This window comes from Oncorhynchus kisutch, linkage group LG11, assembly GCF_002021735.2.
Source record: "Oncorhynchus kisutch isolate 150728-3 linkage group LG11, Okis_V2, whole genome shotgun sequence".
Lineage (NCBI taxonomy): Eukaryota > Metazoa > Chordata > Actinopteri > Salmoniformes > Salmonidae > Oncorhynchus > Oncorhynchus kisutch.
This window is the reverse complement of record NC_034184.2, coordinates 2,838,735-2,859,078: the sequence shown is the minus strand read 5'-3', so window position 1 is coordinate 2,859,078 and position 20,344 is coordinate 2,838,735. Positions and strand designations below refer to the sequence as shown.

The window sequence follows — 20,344 nt, the reverse complement described above, 5'->3', positions numbered from 1 at the left end:
GACTGTGTAAACGCAGCCTTAGTGTCTACCACAGAAGAAGGGAATGAGGCATTCAGATACCTGCAATGACCTGAGAATTATTCGGAACAGACAAACAGACTTACATTGTGGTATGTAAAATGCCTTCCTCTGGGCCTTCAGTAGTATAATCTTCTTTCATCAATCAATCAACCAATCATCCAGTCAATCAATCAACCAGTCAATCAATTAAGCAATCCATTACCCTAACCCCATCTCTCTGTCACCACCTGTAGGTTTCGGGATGTCCACTCCAGTGACGGTAGCAGGGAAGGTGTTCCTGATCTTCTACGGTCTCCTCGGCTGCGCAGCCACCATCTTGTTCTTTAACCTCTTCCTGGAACGCATTATCACCCTCCTGGCTGTGGTCATGAAGGCCGTGAGGGAACGGCGCATTCGGAACTCCGGCCTCCTCCCGCCGGGTATCCGCCATGACTTCTCAGCGTGTTCTTTCCCGGGGTGGAAGCCGTCTGTCTACCACGTCATGTTGATCCTGGGGCTATCCGCCATCATCATCTCCTGCTGCGCCTCGGCCATGTACACCCCCGTGGAGGGATGGGCCTACCTCGACTCACTCTACTTCTGCTTCGTCACATTCAGGTAAGGTCGGAGCTCGGAGAGGTGGGCCAGACAGTAACTGGCTGGAGGGTTCTCTTTACGAATCTTGAGTCTGACTGAAGGGAAAATCTAATGGGTAGAGTAAATATTGTGTCGTTTTTCCCTTGATCAAGGCACTGCACTGTGGCTGGCCCTGTTCTTCAACCTCTTCTTTTGTGTGTGTATGTGTATGTCTCTTCCCTAAACTTATCTGGTTTTCCAGAAATCCCGGTTGGAAGATTCCTGGGTGGAACTTTATAATAACTCCACATAATGAAGGATTTATAATGGATTACTAAATCGTTGTTAATCATTACTTTCACATTTGTAAGTGATAGTAACCTAGTTATTCACACATTTGTAAACCACTTTGAAAGTATTTACTAATGATTTATAAGATCATTCATAAGATATTTAATATAGGTCCTTATAAACCATTTCCTAATCGTTATTCAAGTTTTTTTGCGTAGCCTCATCTAAAGTGTGGGCTATTTATACTTTACAAATACAAATGTCTCGAGTGAACAGTGTAATTTCTCACCAAAAGATAGACATTCCAGCAGTACCTGATGCTCCTTAAAATGAGCATCAGCCTCCCATGTGGCACAGTGGTCTGGGCCACTAGAGATTCTGGGTTCAAGTCCAGGCTCTGTCGCAGCCGGCCCTGACCGGAAGACCCATGGGGCGGTGCACAATTGGCCCAGCGTCATCCGAGTTAGGGGAAGGTTTGGCTGGCAGGGATGTCCTTGTCCCATTACGCACTAGGTCTCAAAATGTCCCCTAGAACACAGAGGAGGTTAAGTTAAGAAAATATATAGAAAATGTGCATTTTTTGGAAGTGAGTGTTCTACTGAAACTAAAGTGAATGTAAACAGTCACACTTAGACCCTAGAACATATCAATGGTTAAATAATAATCACAAATGCAAAGGATGTTAAACTAAAAATATTTTCTAATAAAATCATGAGCTGGAGCACACCCAGAGAAAATTATTTTAATGTAGAGGTGCTGACTAAAGTTTTGTTTTACCCAATAAGCTCATGATTTTTATTAGACAATATACATTTCCTTGCAAAAGTTTTCATCCCCTTGGCATCTTTCCTATTTTGTTGCATTACAACCTGTAATTTAAATGGAATTTTATTTGGATGTCATGTAATGGATATACACAGAATGGTCCAAATTGGTGAAGTGAAATGAAAAAAAATTACATGTTTCAAAAAATGATAAAAAATTAAAACCACACAAGTGGTGTGTGCAACGCATATGTTTTCACCCTCTTTGCTGTGAAGCCCCTAAATAAGATCTGGTGCAACCAATTACCTTCAGAAGTCCAAATGTGTGCAATCTAAGTGTCACATGATCTGTCACATGATCTCAGTATACATACACCTGTTCTGAAAGGCCCCAGAGTCTGCAACATCACTCAGCAAGGGGCACCACCAAGCAAGCAGCACCATGAAGACCAGCACCATGAAGACCAAGGAGCTGGTCAGGGACAAAGTTGTGGAGAAGTAAACATCAGGGTTGGGTTATTAAAAAATATCTGAAAATTTGAACATCCCACAGAGCACCATTAAATCCGTTATTAAAAAATGGAAAGAATATGTGTCACGTTCTGACCTTAGATATTTTGTTATGTCTTTGTTTAGTATGGTCAGGGTGTGAGTTGGGTGGGTTGTCTATGTTAGTTTTTCTATGATTTGGTATTTCTGTGTTTGGCCTGGTATGGTTCTCAATCAGAGGCAGCTGTCAATTGTTGTTCCTGATTGAGAACCATACTTAAGTAGCCTGTTTTTCACCCTTGACTTGTGGGTGATTGTTTTCTGCTTTGTGTCTACACCAGACAGGACTGTGTCATTCATTCTCCTTTGTTATTTTGTTTAGTGTTCTCGTGATAATAAATTATCAATATGGACACTTACCACGTTGCGTATTGGTCCTCCTCTTCTCCTTCATACGACGACCGTTACAGATTCACCCACCACCAAAGGACCAAGCAGCGTGGTAACGGGCAGCAGCAGCAGCAGCGATCTCCAGACTGCTGGACATGGGAGGGGATCTTGGATGGCAAGGGACCCTAGGCACAGCCGGGAGAATATCGCCGTCCCAAGGCTGAGCTGGAGGCAGCGAAAGCCGAGAGGCGGTGATATGAGGAGGCAGCACGGCAGCGCGGTTGGAAGCCCGAGAGGCAGCCCCAATAATTTCTTGGGGGGGGGCACACGGGGAGTGTGGCTAAGTCAGGTAGGAGACCTGAGCCAACTCCCCGTGCTTACCGTGGAGAGAGGGGGACCTGGCAGGCACCGTGTTATGCCGTGAGGCGCACGGTGTCCCCGGTGCGCAGGCATAGCCCGGTGCGGTACATAGCAGCGCCTCGTATCGGCCGGGCTAGAGTGGGCATCGAGCCAGGTGCCATGAAGCCGGCTCACCATTATATGCATATCCTGGCTTCTGAGTAACAGGTAGTTTACTTTGGGCATGTCAGTTAGGCGGAAATTCAGGAAAATAGACCCTGGCTCTAAGAATTGCTGTACACCAGCAGAACCTATCCAACTTGAAGGCGCTGGAGCAGTTTTGCCTTGAAGAATGGGGAAAGAATCCCAGTGGCTAGATGTGCCAAGCTTATAGAGACATACCCCAAGGGACATGCAGCTGTAATTGCTGCAAAAGGTGGCTCTACAAAGTATTGACTTTGGGGGGTGAATAGTTATGCACGCTCAAGTTTTTTTTGACTTATTACTTGTTTGTATCACAATATTCAAAGTGGTAGGCATGTTGTGTAAATCAAATGATAAAAACCTCACCGAATTTCAATTTTAATTCCAGGTTGTAAGGCAACAAAATAGGACAAATGCCAAGGGGGTGAATACTTTCACAAGCCACTGTATTTCCTTGTGAAACAACTGTTGCAAAGACTTGAGGAAGAGTTATAATGTGAATGATTTGCTGATGTTGTCAACCTCGCAAACGCAAACAAATCCTAAATCAGCTGTCCAGACCGACAGTCCCACTTTGGTGCGGGTTGGATGCTTCCGGGTTGGATGCGCGCTGTGTTAAGAAGCAGTGCGGCTTGGTTGGGTTATGTTTTGGAGGACGCGTGGCTTTCGACCTTCGTCTCTCCCGAGCCCGTACGGGAGTTGTAGCGATGAGACAAGATAGTAGCTACTGGATTGGATATCACGAAATTGGGGAGAAAAGGGTGTAAAATTCAACAACAACAAAAAATAAATGTATGATTTGCAGGGAAAAATGTTACAGGTGTAGGATCTAAATTCAATGTTGCAGGACATTTCCTGCTTGTAGTGTATTTATTGGCTGAGAGTTGGGTGATCAAATTTGGAGACTTCGCAAACCGGAACTCCCAATTTCTAACAGTTCTGGTTTACCGAGATTATACAGATTTTTAATGATTTTTATTAGGATCCCCTTCCTGGAGTGCGACACAATGAAAAAATAAATTGTAGAAAAAACACATCTCTAAGGAGACTGCAATCCACACCTCGCAAATGCATTATTTGGGGTAGAAAAGTCCTTGCCAAGAAACACAACACAGCCTAGCCTCTTGGAAATACCCATCCTGGATCCGGGAGAATTGTCATCAACTACACTAATTAGCATAGCGCAACGGTCAAAAAATATTACTAGAAAATATTAATATTCATGAAATCCCAAGTGAAATATAATGAAACACAGTTTAGCCTTTAATTAATCACCCTGTCATCTCAGATTTTGAAATTATGCTTTACAGCCAAAGCAAGACAAGCGTTTGTATAAGTTTATTGATAGCCTAGCATAGCATTATGTCCAGGTAGCAGCAGGAAGCTTGGTCACGAAAATCAGAAAAGCAATCAAATTAACCGTTTACCTTTGATGATCTTCGGATGTTTTCACTGACGAGACTCCCAGTTAGACAGCAAATGTTCCTTTTGTTCCATAAAGCTTATTTTTATACCCAAAATACCTAATTTCGTTGGTCACATTATGTTGAGAAATCCACTGGAAATAGCGGTCGCGACAACGCCGAAATTTTTTCCAAACTATGTCCATAATAGTGACAGAAACATGGCAAACGTTTTTTATAATCAATCCTCAAGGTGTTTTTCAAATATCTATTCGATAATATATCAACCGGGACAATTGGCTTTTCAGTTGGAGCGAGAGGAAAAATTACTACCTCTGTCTTTTACGCAAGAATCACTCTGAGAGCCCTCAGCTGGCCACTTACGCAATGTAGTCGTTTATGCTCATTTTTCAAAATAAAGGCCTGAAACTACGTCTAAAGGCTGTAGACACCTTAGGGAAGCCACAGAAAAAGGAATCTGGTTGATATCCCTTTCAATGGGCAATGGAAAGACAGGGGTTTCAAAACAAGAGTCACTTCCTGATTGGATTTTTCTCAGGATTTTGCCTGCAATATCAGTTCTGTTTTACTCACATACAATATTTTTCAGTTTTGGAAACTTTAGAGTGTTTTCTATAATCTGTCAATTATATGCATATTCTAGCATCTGGTCCTAAGAAATAGGCCGTTTACTTTGGGAACGTTATTTTTCCAAAAATAAAAATAGTGACTGTTTACATTCACTTTAGTTTCAGTAGAAAACTCACTTCCAATAAATGCACATTTTCTATATATTTTCTGAACTTTTCTTAACTTAAACATCCTCTGTGTTCTAGGGGACATAAGGAGCATGTCCATATTTTAGTGAAAAATTACATTGGTCACACAAAACATTTATAAAGTATAAAGAGCCCACACTTTAGATGAGGCCATGCAAAAATACTTAACTAATGATTAGGAAATGGTTTAATAAAGACATATATTAAACATCTTGTGAATGGAGTAATGATTCATCAATTAATAATAAACTCTTTAATAATCCATTATCGATGCTTTATTAAGTGGAGTTGTCATAAAGTGCTACTGATTCCTGGAATTAGGAGGTAATAAGTAAGAAATTCTCCAACAGGACTTCTGGAAAACTGGGGAATTTGGGGAAAGTTACTGGGATTCTGAACCCTAGTCTCAGGGGGATAAATACAGGCAATAAAGTCATACTCTTCTTCTTTTTCTTCCTCCTCCTCCTCCAGTACCATCGGCTTTGGGGACCTGGTGTCGAGCCAGAGAGCAGACTATGAGTACCAGCCACTGTACCGTCTAGCCAACTGCCTGTTCATCCTTATGGGCGTGTGTTGCATCTACTCTCTGTTCAACGTCATCTCCATCGTCATCAAACAGGTAGATGTTGAACATTGGAAATGAGTCTGTCGACAATATTGTATTTTTAATCCTCCATCATTTTGTATGTATGCATTGTTGTACTCAAATGGCTCAGGCAACTCTATCTGTATTTTAAATGTCAAATCAAATTCCCTCCATGCTTCTTTCATTCAGGTGCTCAACTGGATGCTTCAGAACTTATGCTGCCAGCGGTGTAAAATCAAGTCCAACTCTTTCCCATTGGGTCGCCGCAACGCCATCCGGCCTGGTTCGAGAATCCGTAAAGGTCGCTTCCGAATCAAACGCACGCCGGACTCGGGGGATTCGGGACCCTGTGAAAGCGACATGGAGGGAGGAGGACGCAGACTCTCGGGAGAGATGATTTCAATGAAGGACCTGACAGCCTCGAATAAGGTCTCACTGGCACTCATGCAGAAGCAGTTATCAGAGTCCGCTAACGGTTATCCCAGGACGGTGTGCGGCGGCTCGAGACATAACGGGTTCTCTGGAGGAGTGGGCGCTCTGGGGATCATGAACAACAGACTGGCAGAGACCAGCAACTCCAGGTAGAACTGAGCAGTGTTTCTCGACTTCTTGTCCGTGGACAGGCACTGGTCTGTGGGATGGGACTTTCAGTCCGAGAGATGAGTAGCTGACTTAATTTAAGCGCTCCCTCAAGGAGTAAAGACCATAGACTGCTTGTCTTAATGAAAAAGTTGAGACACACTGGAGAGAACCCTGCAGGAGACTGTGCTTAAGAAGACATACTGATGGAGAGAAACAGAGGCGCTTAAAGATTCTGCAAGGTTTCATGTGATGAACTATACTTGCTATCACTCTTGTCATGCTTGATTATGTCTGGTCCTTCGTTGGAAGAGCATGATGATATGCATGACATTTTTAGGGATGTAATCAACATCCTGTGATGATTGAGGGTGATGATGATGATGATGATGATGATGATGGACAGTTGTAGTGATACTGTGGGAAGGAAAGTAACCTTCTTGTAACTAAACTTTGGAAGATCAAAACACTTGCGAATACCATGAGGCTATAACCTTACATTTTGCTCTCTGACTCAAAGCAACCAGAGAACATTTTCACTGATATAGCAGTGGTATTCTTCAGGATAATTAGTTAGCCATACCTGAGTAGATCTCTGAGGCTGTATGTATCATGCGTCTTAGATACAGAGAGACAGAAAGTGAGATAGATCCTAGATCAGCACTCCTCCTCTGAGACTTGATACATTTTGACTTCTACAGTGTACTGTACTGGAAGAGGCAACTCTGTGTGATCATTATTAGGCTACATCATTATCACTTCCCCAATAATTATGACATTTATAAGTAGATTTGAATGTAAAGGTTGAGTTGGTACTGTAGCTGTAATTTCTGTATGGTATAACTATGCATTCCATGTCTCATGGTGGAGAACAATAGGAACTCATCTACATATCAGATCCACGGACAGACCTGTCCTGAAGTATGGAAGCTGAACCATAGAGAGACTAAGCTTACAGACCTGACCTGAAGTATGGAAGCTGAACCATAGAGAGACTAACCTTACAGACCTGTCCTGAAGTATGGAAACTGAACCATAGAGAGACTAACCTTACAGACCTGTCCTGAAGTACGGAAGCTGAACCATAGAGCGACTAACCTTACAGACCTGTCCTGAAGTATGGAAGCTGAACCATAGAGCAACTAACCTTACAGACCTGTCCTGAAGTATGGAAGCTGAGCCATAGAGAGAATAACCGTAGGGATGGCAAACCTAGTCTCAACTACTATATGAATAGAATGACTTGAATGGAGAGTCAAGCCATTCATGTCAATGTTCTGTGATGGGTGGGCCGGCGACCATATGGATTGTACCCATGCGAGGAAGTACAAGCAAGAAATCATTATATTTCTATGGTCTCAAGCAATCATCTTGATACTAGTTTAATCTTAAACTCAGGTGACTGATTCTGTTGGGGAAGAGGAGACAGGTTCAGCACGCCCCTAATCACCCCTCAACCCTTCCCTCTGGCCCTAGCGCTTTGATGTTTAACAATCTGTAAGGTAGAAGCAATATGGTGGAAGCTCCAACACTTCACTGTTGATACCTATCCAAACCCTTCAGATCTGCCAATTTAGGGCCAACGGGAAGGGTAAAACAAATCATTCAGAATGGCTGGTGTTTTCGTATGGGGTTCATGCTACTGCTGTACTGTGATGCTACTGCTGTACTGTGATGCTACTGCTGTACTGCAGACCAGCTCTGTTATGTCAGTCAGTTCAGTGAGCTCCTAGTAAGATATTCCGCAACTGAGCCTGAGTGCAGGTCTTCAAACAGTCATTTCCTTTTCTCAAGATGGATTTGTGCAGCGAGGAGAGGGGAGGTAGGGAGCTCAGATCATGTTTCAGGTCAAAGAGCATTCTACTTACTTTATGTATGTCTGCAGGCTAGAGCTCCTCTCCTCCTCTCCTCCTGTTTCCCTCTTCTTCTCTTCTCTTCCCCTCCACTTCTCCTGTTCCCCTCTCCTTCTCCTCTTCTCCCCCCTCCTGTCCCCCTCTTCTCCTCTCCTTCTTTTCCTCTCTTCTCCTCCTCCCCTCCTGTTCCCCTCTTATCCTTCTCTCCTCGTCCTCCTCCTCTCCCCTCCTCTTTTCCTGTCCCCCTCTTCCCTTCTCCTTCTCTTCCCCTCGTCTCCCCTTCTCTTCTCCCCTTCTCTTCTCCTCCTCTTCTCCTCCCCTTCCCTTGTCCCTTTCTTCTCTTCCCCTCTTCTCTTCTCCTCCTCCCCTCCTCTTCTCCTGTTCCCCTCTTCTCCTCTCCTTCTCCTCTCCCCCTGTTCCTCTCTTCTCCTCTCCTTCTCCTCCCCCCCTGTTCCTCTCTTCTCCTCTCCTTCTCTTCCTCTCCTCTTCTCCTGTTCCCCTCTTATCCTCTCCTTCTCTTCCCCCCTTCTTTTCTCCTCCTCTTCCCCTCCTCTTCTCCTGTCCCCCGCTTCTCCTCTCCGTCTCCTCTTCCTCCTCTTCTCCCCCTCCCCTCCTCTTCTCCTCCTCTCTTCCTCTTGCCTGTAAGAAAGAGAAAAAAGACAGGAAAAAGAACAAAGGCTAAAAGTGTGCAACCTGATAATTACAGTGAACATTAAATAAGATGTATTTCTGTAAAAGGACTAATGAAGAAGAGACTCATAGCCAGAGCAAGGTGTAGCTACTGTAGTGAATAAGTGGATCCTATACAACAGGGATCATCAACTAGATTCAGCCGGGGGCCCGGAACATAATTACAAATCATTCGTAGACTACAAATTGACCGCAAGAAGCCCAAACAGATATGATGTTTGACTAAAACGTAATAATTTTCAAACTTACATTTGTATACAATCACGTCTCTCTGTTATGGGTGGGAAAACTTGGGAGCCAATTTCTTAAATTAAAATCACTTGGAGCTAATTTCCTGGTGTTTTTTATATCCAACAGTGAAAATTGGATCCGCGGGCCGCCAGTTGGGGTAACCTTCTATACAGATACTTTAACATTTTAAATGGAGAAACTCTGGGAGAAAGAGAGTCACTTAAAGAGGAACATTTGTCTTGTAGCCTTTCATCGAAAAGGATTCTCACACTTCACTGTCATTGTTTCTGAGAAAGAGAAAAAGAGAGAAAGAGAGAAAAGAGAACAGCATACCAGGTCCTGTCCATCTGACAGCTCTGTCTTCAGGAGGGAGAGTCTTTGAGTGCATTCCAAATGACACCCTATTTCCTATATAGTGCACTACTTTTGACTAGGCCCCGTAGAGAGCACTACATTGGGAATAGGGTTCCATTTGGGACATAGAATTGGTATTTGTTCTGGAGACAAAGAGCACTCTGATCCACTATAGAGAAAAGACAGACATGCTCAACAGGTCAAACCTCCCAGATGTCATTATGAAACCCTGTATCTTTCAGGCTAATGGTCTCAAAGACAGCTTTTACTATAAGTGCACTGTTTGGGTAGAGAAGGTCATAGGAAGTACACACTATGAGGAACAGAAAGGAAAATGGAACACTGCTGTTTGGATATAATGGGGGAGAGAGAGAGAAAAAGAGAGAGACACCCTCCCAGATACACAGAACAGCCAAGAGCTTAACTCAGTCTGGCATCCGTCATTAGCATCTCTCTCTCTCCAGTCCACCAATGCCTACTACTGCTAGCAGGCTCTGCCATCTCTGCATTCAGCACAGTCACACCACACCGTACCCTCTCCGACCATCCTGCTAGGTTTGTCTTTCTTATCAGTCAGCCAGCACACTGCGCATATAACACCATGACTGGAAATATAGCAAATCAAAGTGTTTGGTTGCGTACACAGTTCATCAGATGTTGTAGCAGGTGCAGCGAATTGCTTATGTTACTAGCTCCTAACAGTGCAGCAAAAATGTCAAACAAGTACACAAAAAATAATAAAACAAGAAATCAGGAATGTCAGAACGAGTCCAGTTAACAACCCAAACATCACTGTATCAGTAATCCAAATGCAATCTGTTTATATACTCCAACAAAATATACTTAGAATGATATGTACAGCAGTAGATATATTACAGTGAGCGATGTTGAGAATTCAGTGTATAAATTAACAGTGGAACTAAATACAATGTACAGTGGTAGCATATATTAGAATGAGCCATGTGGAGAATCCAGTGCATGAATACACAGTTAGAAAACAGTAAGAAACTATCCCATGTTTAATGTCTCTACAGTATATACACATGGGACAGCAGAGTTGTGTTTGTGTGTGCGTGTGTTTGTGAGTATTGGAGTATGCGTGTTTGTGAGTGTATATTTGAGTACAAGAGTTTGCGTGTGTGTGAGAGCTTGTGTGAGAGAGTCTTTGTCTCTTATTACAGAAGATAAGATAACTGTTTAACAGTCTGATGGTCTGGAGATAGACGCTGTTCAACAGTCTGATGGTCTGGAGATAGACGCTGTTCAACAGTCTGATGGTCTGGAGATAGAAGCTGTTCAACAGTCTGATGGTCTGGAGATAGAAGCTGTTCAACAGTCTGATGGTCTGGAGATAGACGCTGTTCAACAGTCTGATGGTCTGGAGATAGACGCTGTTTAACAGTCTGATGGTCTGGAGATAGACGCTGTTTAACAGTCTGATGGTCTGGAGATAGACGCTGTTTAACAGTCTGATGGTCTGGAGATAGACGCTGTTTAACAGTCTGATGGTCTGGAGATAGACGCTGTTTAACAGTCTGATGGTCTGGAGATAGACGCTGTTTAACAGTCTGATGGTCTGGAGATAGACGCTATCTATAACAATAATTCTAGTACGAACTCGAACCCAGGCGCAGAGAAACACAGCAAGCAGAAACATGGCAACCACACACTAATAAAACATGAGACCTAAGCGAAGATACAGGCCACCTGAGGAACCTAAATAACAAGGCAACCAGGTGAACATGGAAGGTAATTAAACACAGGTAAATCCAATAAGTAATAATCAAGGTAACCTGGAAACTAGAAAACAGGGTAAGGGTGCCCTTCAGCGGTAAGCTAAGGAATCAAGGAACGGCTCCTGATGTTCCACCAGGGGTAGCTGAACGGCGACGGAAATCCCAAATGAACCCCGGGGTCCAGAATGTCCCAAGCCGGAACTCACGATATATTGAGTCCCACCCCGGAACTGGCGACTGGAGAGGATGCGTCACACAGTGTAGACTAGCTGTCCCTCTATCATGCGATGCGGAGGTGGAGGCCGAGTGGCCGGAACCAGAGGACTGAACACCACAGGCTTGGGTCTGGAGATGTGGAAGGTGGGATGAACCCTTTTGGATCGGGGAAGATGATAGGTCACTGGATTCATGCGCCATAGAACTTTGAATGGCCCAACATACCGGGGTGCCGACTTCCTTGATTACAAGCACAGAGGCAGATGCCTAGTAGACAAACAGACCATCTGGCCGGAACGCAGGAGTGGACTCGAACGGCGATGACAGTTGGCCTGTCGCTGAACCCGAGCTGAGGGCCTCAGGAGTGCTCACCGAACCCTCTTCCAGGTCCGACGGCAACGAGAGATGAGACGTTGAGCGGATGGAACCGCCACTTCAATCTCCTGATCTGGAACAGAGGAGGCTATTCGTACAAAACCTGGAATTGTGACAGGCCGGTGGATGAACACTGGAGACTGTTGTGTGACGACACCACCAAGGGAAGATGCTGACTCCAAGTGGCAGGGGGACAAACAGCACCATAAGGCAGTCTCCTGATCCTGGTTCACCTGCTCCGTTTGACCGTTGGACTGAGGGTAATAGCCAGAGGACAAACTGGCCAATGACCCCAGAAGAGTACAGAACTCCCTCCAGATACTGGAGGAAAACCGGGGGCCCCGGTCGGAGACGATGTCCAGAGGACGTCCGTGAAGGCAGAAAACATACTGGATGACTACCTGAGCAGTCTCACAGGCAGATGAAAGCTTAGGCAGCGGAATGAAATGTGCCTCCTTGGAAAAGCCGTCCACAATGACCAGGATGACAGTGTGACCCTCTGTGAATGGAAGACCCATGATGAAATCCATAGAGATGAGACCAGGGTCGAGAAGGTGTTGGGAGCGGATGAAGAAGCACCAGAGGAGTCTTGTTCCGGGAGCATGTCGAACAAGTAGCCACTCTGCTAGAGTGAGACGCATGGAAAAGAACAGGGATGAAGCTTTCGGTCTTTAGCCGAGCACTGAGACAGAACCGCACTCAAGCCAACGTCAGAGGCATCCACCTCTACCATGAAGGGAAGAGAAGAATCCGCATGAACTAGAATGGGTGCAGAAGAAAACCGACGTTTCAGGTCCTGGAACGCCTTCTCATCAGCAGGGGTCCAGCTTACATGCCCAGCACTTGGTGAGCGCTGTCAATGGCATAGCCACCGAACTAAAGTCTCTCACAAATCTCCGGTAGAAATGAGCAAAACCCCCAAAAAACGCTGGACTTGCTTGACTGTGCTTGGCCGCGGCCAATTGACCACCGCTTCTACCTTTTGGGAGTCCGTACACAGCCCTGAAACACGATGTACCCCAGGAATGAGATCTGAGGAACGTGAAGCTCACACTTTTCTGCCTTCACGAAGAACTGGTGAGAGAGAAGTCTTTGAAGAAGCTGGTGAACATGTTGGATGTGTTCAACCATGGACCTGGAGAAGATGAGGATGACATCCAGGTACACAAACATGAACTGGTGAAAGAAGTTGCGCAGCACATCAATAACCAGGGTCTGGAAAATGGCAGAAGCATTTGTAAGTCCAAACGGCATGACACGGTACTCATAATGTCCATTTGGGGTGTTGAATGCTGTCTTCCACGAGTCTTCCTGTCTGATGCGCACCAGATTGTACGCGTTCCATAAATCCAATATTTGGAAAACTGTTGCTCACTGGAGTATCTCAAAAGGCTGATGAAATAAGAGGAAGAGGGTAAAGGTTCTTTACGGTAATGTTATTTAAACCCAGGTAATCAGTACATGGACGTAATCCCCCATCTCTCTTTCCAACAAAGAAAAAAAACGCTCCAGCAGGTGAAGTGGATGGCCGATTAAAACCAGCCACCAGTACCTCCTTAATTTAACTGTTCATGGCTGCAGTCTCCGGACCTGAGAGAGAATATAGCCCTCCTCTTGGAGGAGTGGTGCCAGGCAGGAGGTCGACGGCACAATCGTAGGACCTGTAAGGAGGAAGTTCGCTGGCCCTTCGTTGCTGAAGACCTGACCCAGATCCCAGTAATCCCGAGGTACGCGGGAAAGATCAGGCTTGTCATCCCCAGCCGGGGGAACAGGAAAATCAGAAGCCTCCAGACGAGCAGGGCCAGAAAGATGTGGAGAGAGTTGCTGGCAGGTGGACTGGCATTAAGGATTCCATCCAAGAACTCTTACTGAGGGCCAGTCAATTTGGCCGGAAGCAAGGTGCGTACCGTGTCGGCAGCTGGAGACTTTATCTGACTTTCCAGTATTCTCCTGTCTACTGACGAGTCATTCAGTTTTCCGTCAGCTCGGGACAGGAGAAACGGAAACGTCCAGACTGTCCACAGGAAAGAAAACGTTGCTCGTTAATCCTGCACCATCTCTCCAGAGCGGAAAGTCTTGTGCATTCCAATGTCCTTGTTGCCTCTGAATTATATGAAGGAGAACCGGAGCCAAATTGAGAACTCTGACGGGGTACCGGACAAGCAAACTCAAACGCAGCATGTGGAACAAACAAAGAATCGACTCCCTCAGCGGATCCCGAAAAACTGGCAACAACTCGGAACCCCTCCATCCTCTCACGACGACGTTCCCGAAGCCAGTTGTCAACCCAGATGGCCAGAACGATAAGCTCATCGAGAGTGTCAGGGTTGTCCGGGGAAGACTTGAGAACCTTGCTGAATCCGTGAAGTGCCTCTGTATTCCAACCGCTCTCAGTGGCGAGCGTCCGAAAGTCAATGGCATAATCAGCTAAGCTCAAGCTGCCCTGCAGAAGTGCAATATGTCTTTGAGCAGCGTTCCTGCCCCTGATGGGATGATCAAAAACCCTCTTCATCTCCTGGGTGAAGCTTTGCCAATTCAAACAAATGTCTGATTGCTGCTCCCATATGGCTGTGGCCCAGGCCAGAGCCCACCTTGAGAGCAAGGAGGAACGCTCGGTGGGAAGTGTTGATGCCTGCAACTCGAAGGCCAGCGAGCACTGGAGCAGGAACCCACAACACCTCCCAGGATGCTCCTCATAGTGCTCTGGGTGCCGGGAGATGAGGCTCCCGATGGGAGGAAGATGCTGAGCTGGTAGGGAGTGGAGGATTAGGAACAGCCACAGGTGCAGCAGCCGTTGCTCCCATCTGTCTTGTCTGCAGAGTGGACACAAGAGTTCTTAATTCATCCGACAATGTCTGCAGCCGCGCCTCATGGCGACCAATCACAGATCCACGGTGGGTGAGAGCCGACTGTAAATGGTCGAGTCCTGAATGTTCCTCGGACAACTGAGAAATCTCTGCTGGATCCATTGTAGGCTTAGGTCTACTATAACAATAATGCTAGTAAGAACTCGAACCCAGTCACAGAGAAACACAGCAAGCAGAGGTAAGGGTAAATCCAGAACTTTTACTTAACAGAAACACGGAAACCGCATAAGAGCACACTAATAAAACATGAGACCTAAGCAAAGTTACAGGCCAACTGAGGAACCTAAATAACAAGGCAACCAGGTGAATATAGAAGGTAATTAATCACAGGTGAATCCAATAAGCAATAATCAGGGTAACCTGGAAACTAGAAAGGGTGCCCTCCAGCGGTAACCTGCGGAAACAACAATGAAATAACACAGAAACTGTGACATTATCCAACAGTCTGATGGCCTGGAGATAGAAGCTGTTGAACAGTCTGATGGTCTATGATAGAAGCTGTTGAACAGTCTTATGGTCTGGAGATAGAAGCTGTTTAATAGTCAGATGGCCTGGAGATAGAAGCTGTATAATATTCTGATGGCCTGGAGATAGATGCTGTTTTTCACTCTCTTGGTCCCAGCTTTGATGCACCTGTACTGTATCCTCCTTCTAGATGGTAGCGGGGTGAAAAGGCCATGACTTGGGTGGCTGAGTTGCCGTTCCAGTGGGTGATGCAAACCTCCCTGACCAAGGCCCTCTCCCCTGATTGCTCCGTTTGGCCGGGCGGCCAGCTCTAGGAAGAATCTTGGTGGTTCCAAACTCCTTCCATTTAAGAATATGAAGGCCACTGTGTTCTTGGGGACCTTCAATTCTGGTACCCTTCCCCAGATCTCCACCTCGACACAATCCTGACAAAAATTTTGAGTCTCATAAGCAAAGGGTCTGAATACTTACGTAAATAAGGTATTCCATATACTGTACAGTACCAGTCAAAAGTTTGGACACACCTACTCATTCAAGGGTTTTTCTTTATTTTTGCTATTTTCTACATTGTAGAATAATAGTGAAGACATTAAAACCATAAAATAACACATATGGAAACATGTAGTAACCAAAAGAGTGTTATAAAAATCAAAATAGTAGCCATCCTTTGCATTGATGACAGCTTTGCACAATCTTGGCATTCTCTCAACCAGCTTCACCTGGAATGTTTTTCCAACGGCCTTGAAGGAGTTCCCACATATGCTGTGCACTTGTTGGCTTCTTTTCCACTCTGTAGTCCAACTCATCCCAAATCATCTCAACTGGGTTGAGGTCGGGTGATTGTGGAGGCCAGGTCATCTGATACAGCAATCCATCACTCTCCTTCTTGGTGAAATTGTCCTGTCATTGTCCTGTTGAAAAACAAATGATAGTCTCACTTTCGATGCTGAATGCTGTGGTAGCCATGCTGGTTAAGTATGCCTTGAATTCTAAATAAATCACTGACAGATTTCCACCTGTCTAATGTCCATTGCTCGTGTTTCTTGGCCCAAGCAAGTCTTCTTATTATTGGTGTCCTTTAGTAGTGGGTTCTTTGCAGCAATTCGACCATGAAGGCCTGATTCATGCAGTCTCCTCTGAACCGTTGATTTTGAGATGGGTCTGTTACTTAAACTCTGTGAAACATTTATTTGGGCTGCAATTTCTGAGGCTGGTAACTCTAATGAACGTATCCTCTGCAGCAGAGGTAACTCTGGGTCTTCCTTTCTTGTGGCGATCCTTATGAGAGCCAGTTCCATCGTGAAGCTACATAGTTTTTGCAACGGCACTTGAAGAATCTTTCAAAGTTCTTGAAATTTTCTAGATTGACTTAACTTAAAGTAATGATGGACTGTCGTTTCTCTTTGCTTATTTGAGCCGTTCATGCCATAATATGGACATGATCTTTTTCTAAATAGGTCTATCTTCTGTATACCATCACGACCTTGTCACAACACAACTGATTGGCTCAAATGTATTAAGAAGGAAAGAAATCCCACAAATGAATTCAAATGCATTCCAGGTGACTACATCATGAAGCTGGTTGAGAGAATGCCAAGCGTGTGCAAAGCTATCATCAAGGCAAAGGGTGGCTACTTTGAAGACTCTAAAATCTAAAATATATTTTGATTTGCTAAAAAAACTGTGGGTTACTATATGATTCCATGTGTTTTATTTCATAATTTTGATGTCTTCACTATTATTCTACAATGTAGAATCCCTAGATGCACAACATTGAAACCAGGCTCATAGAGCTCTTGTCCTAAGTAGTGCACTATATAGGGAATAAGGTGTCATGTGGGACACATGCCATTACTTTGTACAGATAGATGCAGTATCTATAAGTTGGAATGTTTCCATTGCTCTGTCCTCGGGTTAAAAAAGAACTAGACAAAATTACTCAGGTAGTTGAGACTTCAGGCTTGTTGTAGTTAACTGCATGCCATTATGGTGAAGCCATATGAGATCGTTGTATATAAAACATAGATTACTCTTTGAAATATATTTTTCTATAGCTGTAACATAACAGATAAAATAGAAGACGAATGGTTGTATCCAGGACCATTTCTTTCCTGAGCTGCTTTATAATGACACAATTGACACTGAATGGCAAATGTAGTGAGCACAAGCAGCTGCTACAATATACTATATTTCCATTACAAAGAAAGTGCTCAGGGTTGGATATTCATTTGTGGCTGGCCATAATGGATTGGTAAAAATGAGAAGTTTGGACTATGGAGTGTAGCATTTCAATAGCACATGATTATATTACCCAACAGAACACAGAGCAAATTTAACACCTAGATTCAGCTAATAGGAATAGCAACTCATTGTAGCAATGTGAAGGTGTGTAGTGTGTCTCCCTGAGCCATTTAAAACAGTGTTCAAAACCACAGATTCCACCAGAGAGGGACACTATGTACAGGACATTCTAGAAGTTTATTATATATATTCTACAATTCCTTTGATGCAGTCTCTCCTACAGTATAATATCAATCTGTCCTGGTCCCTCTGGAAGAAGAGGGGTGTAGCCTGGGTACAGAACTGCTGGAGACATCGCACTTACTGACTGACTGCTTCCCCTTTGGGGCATAGGGGCTAGGGGAGAAGGACATTAAATGAATACTCTTTACCTCTCCGGGAGCAGGAAACCTATGTGTGTGTATTTGTGTTTGCGTGTGAGCGTTTGTGTGTGTGTTTGCATTTGCATGCCCTCATGTGCGTGCATGCACCTGTATGTGTTTAAAGAGAGATGTATTGCTAGTCTTTAAATTGATGACATCTGCTAGTATTGATCCTGCAGATGCCTCTAGATTATAATTAGATCAAACATCCAATAATAACATGTATTTTACGTGAGGTTGAGTGATGGTGCATCAAGCTTTTACAACATTAGAGATATAAATAAATATTATATTTAGAGTAAGGTTTGCTCACTTCCAAATGTATGCATGAATTCAACTGCCTTACCTTTGTCCTTGCATATTAAAGCATTACATCTCCCAATGTATGTACAGCTTCTATATTGTACAACATAATCCTTTTGCATTTTGCAAAATGAAACCATTGATGTCATTGGATCTATCTGTCCTGATGCACTCTGTAACTTCTGAGAGGAGACAGGAGACGCGAGACAAGAGGTCTGTCTAGGGAAATGTAGGGTGCATCCCAAATGGCACCCAATTTGTTATTTAGTGCACTACTTTTGACCAGGGCGCATAAGGCCAAAAGTAGTGCACTCTATAAGGGAATAGGGTGCCACTAGGGACACATTTATATTGCTTGTCAACAGCATCATCAATGCTTACTGAAAGGTGACATATCTATTAGTTTTATATCAGTACTTTAATGGAATTGATTTATTCTCATGTGATCAGCTGTTCCACAATATAAAAACCAAACCAGTCTGAGATATTTCTTAAAGTTGTCAAAGAAATGATTACTAATGTAGCCACATTTTTCAAGATGACACTGTTTGTACATACTGTTCTATGGATCAGTGTAATGTAATATGACTGGGATGATCATAACAAAACACAGCGGTGGATCAGTGTAATGTAATATGACTGGGATGATCATAACAAAACACAGTGGTGGATCAGTGTAATGTAATATGACTGGGATGATCATAACAAAACACAGTGGTGGATCAGTGTAATGTAATATGACTGGGATGACCATAACAAAACACAGTGGTGGATCAGTGTAATGTAATATGACTGGGATGATCATAACAAAACACAGCGGTGGATCAGTGTAATGTAATATGACTGGGATGATCATAACAAAACACAGTGGTGGATCAGTGTAATGTAATATGACTGGGATGATCATAACAAAACACAGTGGTGGATCAGTGTAATGTAATATGACTGGGATGATCATAACAAAACACAGTGGTGGATCAGTGTAATGTAATATGACTGGGATGATCATAACAAAACACAGTGGTGGATCAGTGTAATGTAATATGACTGGGATGATCATAACAAAACACAGTGGTGGATCAGTGTAATGTAATATGACTGGGATGATCATAACAAAACACAGTGGTGGATCAGTGTAATGTAATATGACTGGGATGATCATAACAAAACACAGCGGTGGATCAGTGTAATGTAATATGACTGGGATGATCATAACAAAACACAGTGGTGGATCAGTGTAATGTTATAAGACTGGGATGACCATAACAAAACACAGTGGTGGATCAGTGTAATGTAATGTGACTGGGATGATCATAACAAAACACAGTGGTGGATCAGTGTAATGTAATATGACTGGGATGACCATAACAAAACACAGTGGTGGATCAGTGTAATGTAATATGACTGGGATGATCATAACAAAATGCAGGAGTGGAACAAAGATCATCACAGTGTAATTAACCAGTCTGTGACACTGGGCTCATTAACTTAAGGATCATGTAAGATCAGTCATCCAGGCTGTATCACATCCGGCCGTGATTGCGAGTCCCATAGGGCAGCGCACAATTGGCCCAGCATCGTCCAAGTTTGGCCGGGGTAGGCCGCAATTGTAAATAAGAATTTGTTCTTAACTGACTTGCCTAGTTAAATAAAGGTTCAATTAAATAAATCAAATGGCACCCTATTGCCTATATAGTGCACTACTTATTTTGACCAGGACTCTGAGGACTCTGAGGGCTCTGGTCAAAAGAAGTGCACGATGTAGGGAATAGAGTGCCATTTGAGTAACAACCCATGTCTTCCACACTTCTCAAAGGCCCATAAATATAGGAAGCTACAGTATAAAGGGAACATGAGAAGCAGCCACACATCAGTGATAATGATCATAGACCCTGTGACTTATACTGTAGTCTTACAGGGCTGTTAATTAACAGAGACTGGTCTTCTCTCTAAGGGATTCAATAGTATTGGCTAAAACTTGGCTTTTTAGCTCAACCTAATCTTGAAACCGGAACCACATCTGGCATGTTAAGTCTGTCAAGACAGATTGAGAAGCACCCTTCCAACAGTTTTGTTGACCGTATGTGTTGGTAATAAAAAGCAGAGGGGGATTCATGTTTAATGGTCCAGCAGTGTAATTATCATTTGGTCAGTCAGTTTATATGATAGTCATATATTTTGTTAAGTAACA

At 43.9% G+C, this 20,344-nt stretch overlaps 1 protein-coding gene across 1 annotated transcript; it reads left to right on the top strand.

The window, feature by feature from the left end:
• Window positions 1–220: 220 nt before the first annotated feature.
• On the top strand, window positions 221–6,517 carry LOC109898976 (potassium channel subfamily K member 12-like). The gene is made up of 3 exons (XM_031835191.1): window positions 221–618; window positions 5,707–5,854; window positions 6,011–6,517. Exons 1-3 carry the CDS (start codon window positions 263–265, stop codon window positions 6,404–6,406), a joined length of 900 nt encoding a protein of 299 aa, XP_031691051.1. The 5' UTR covers window positions 221–262; the 3' UTR covers window positions 6,407–6,517.
• The last annotated feature ends 13,827 nt before the right edge of the window (window positions 6,518–20,344 follow it).

What these genes read in the sequence shown, in the direction of transcription:
- LOC109898976 (XM_031835191.1), top strand. Translation starts at nt 263, where the DNA reads ATGTCCACTCCAGTGACGGTAGCAGGGAAGGTGTTCCTGATCTTCTAC. An exon ending in TTCTGCTTCGTCACATTCAG is followed by an intron (nt 619 to 5,706) that starts GTAAGGTCGGAG and finishes CTCCTCCTCCAG; the next exon opens with TACCATCGGCTTTGGGGACC. An exon ending in TCTCCATCGTCATCAAACAG is followed by an intron (nt 5,855 to 6,010) that starts GTAGATGTTGAA and finishes TCTTTCATTCAG; the next exon opens with GTGCTCAACTGGATGCTTCA.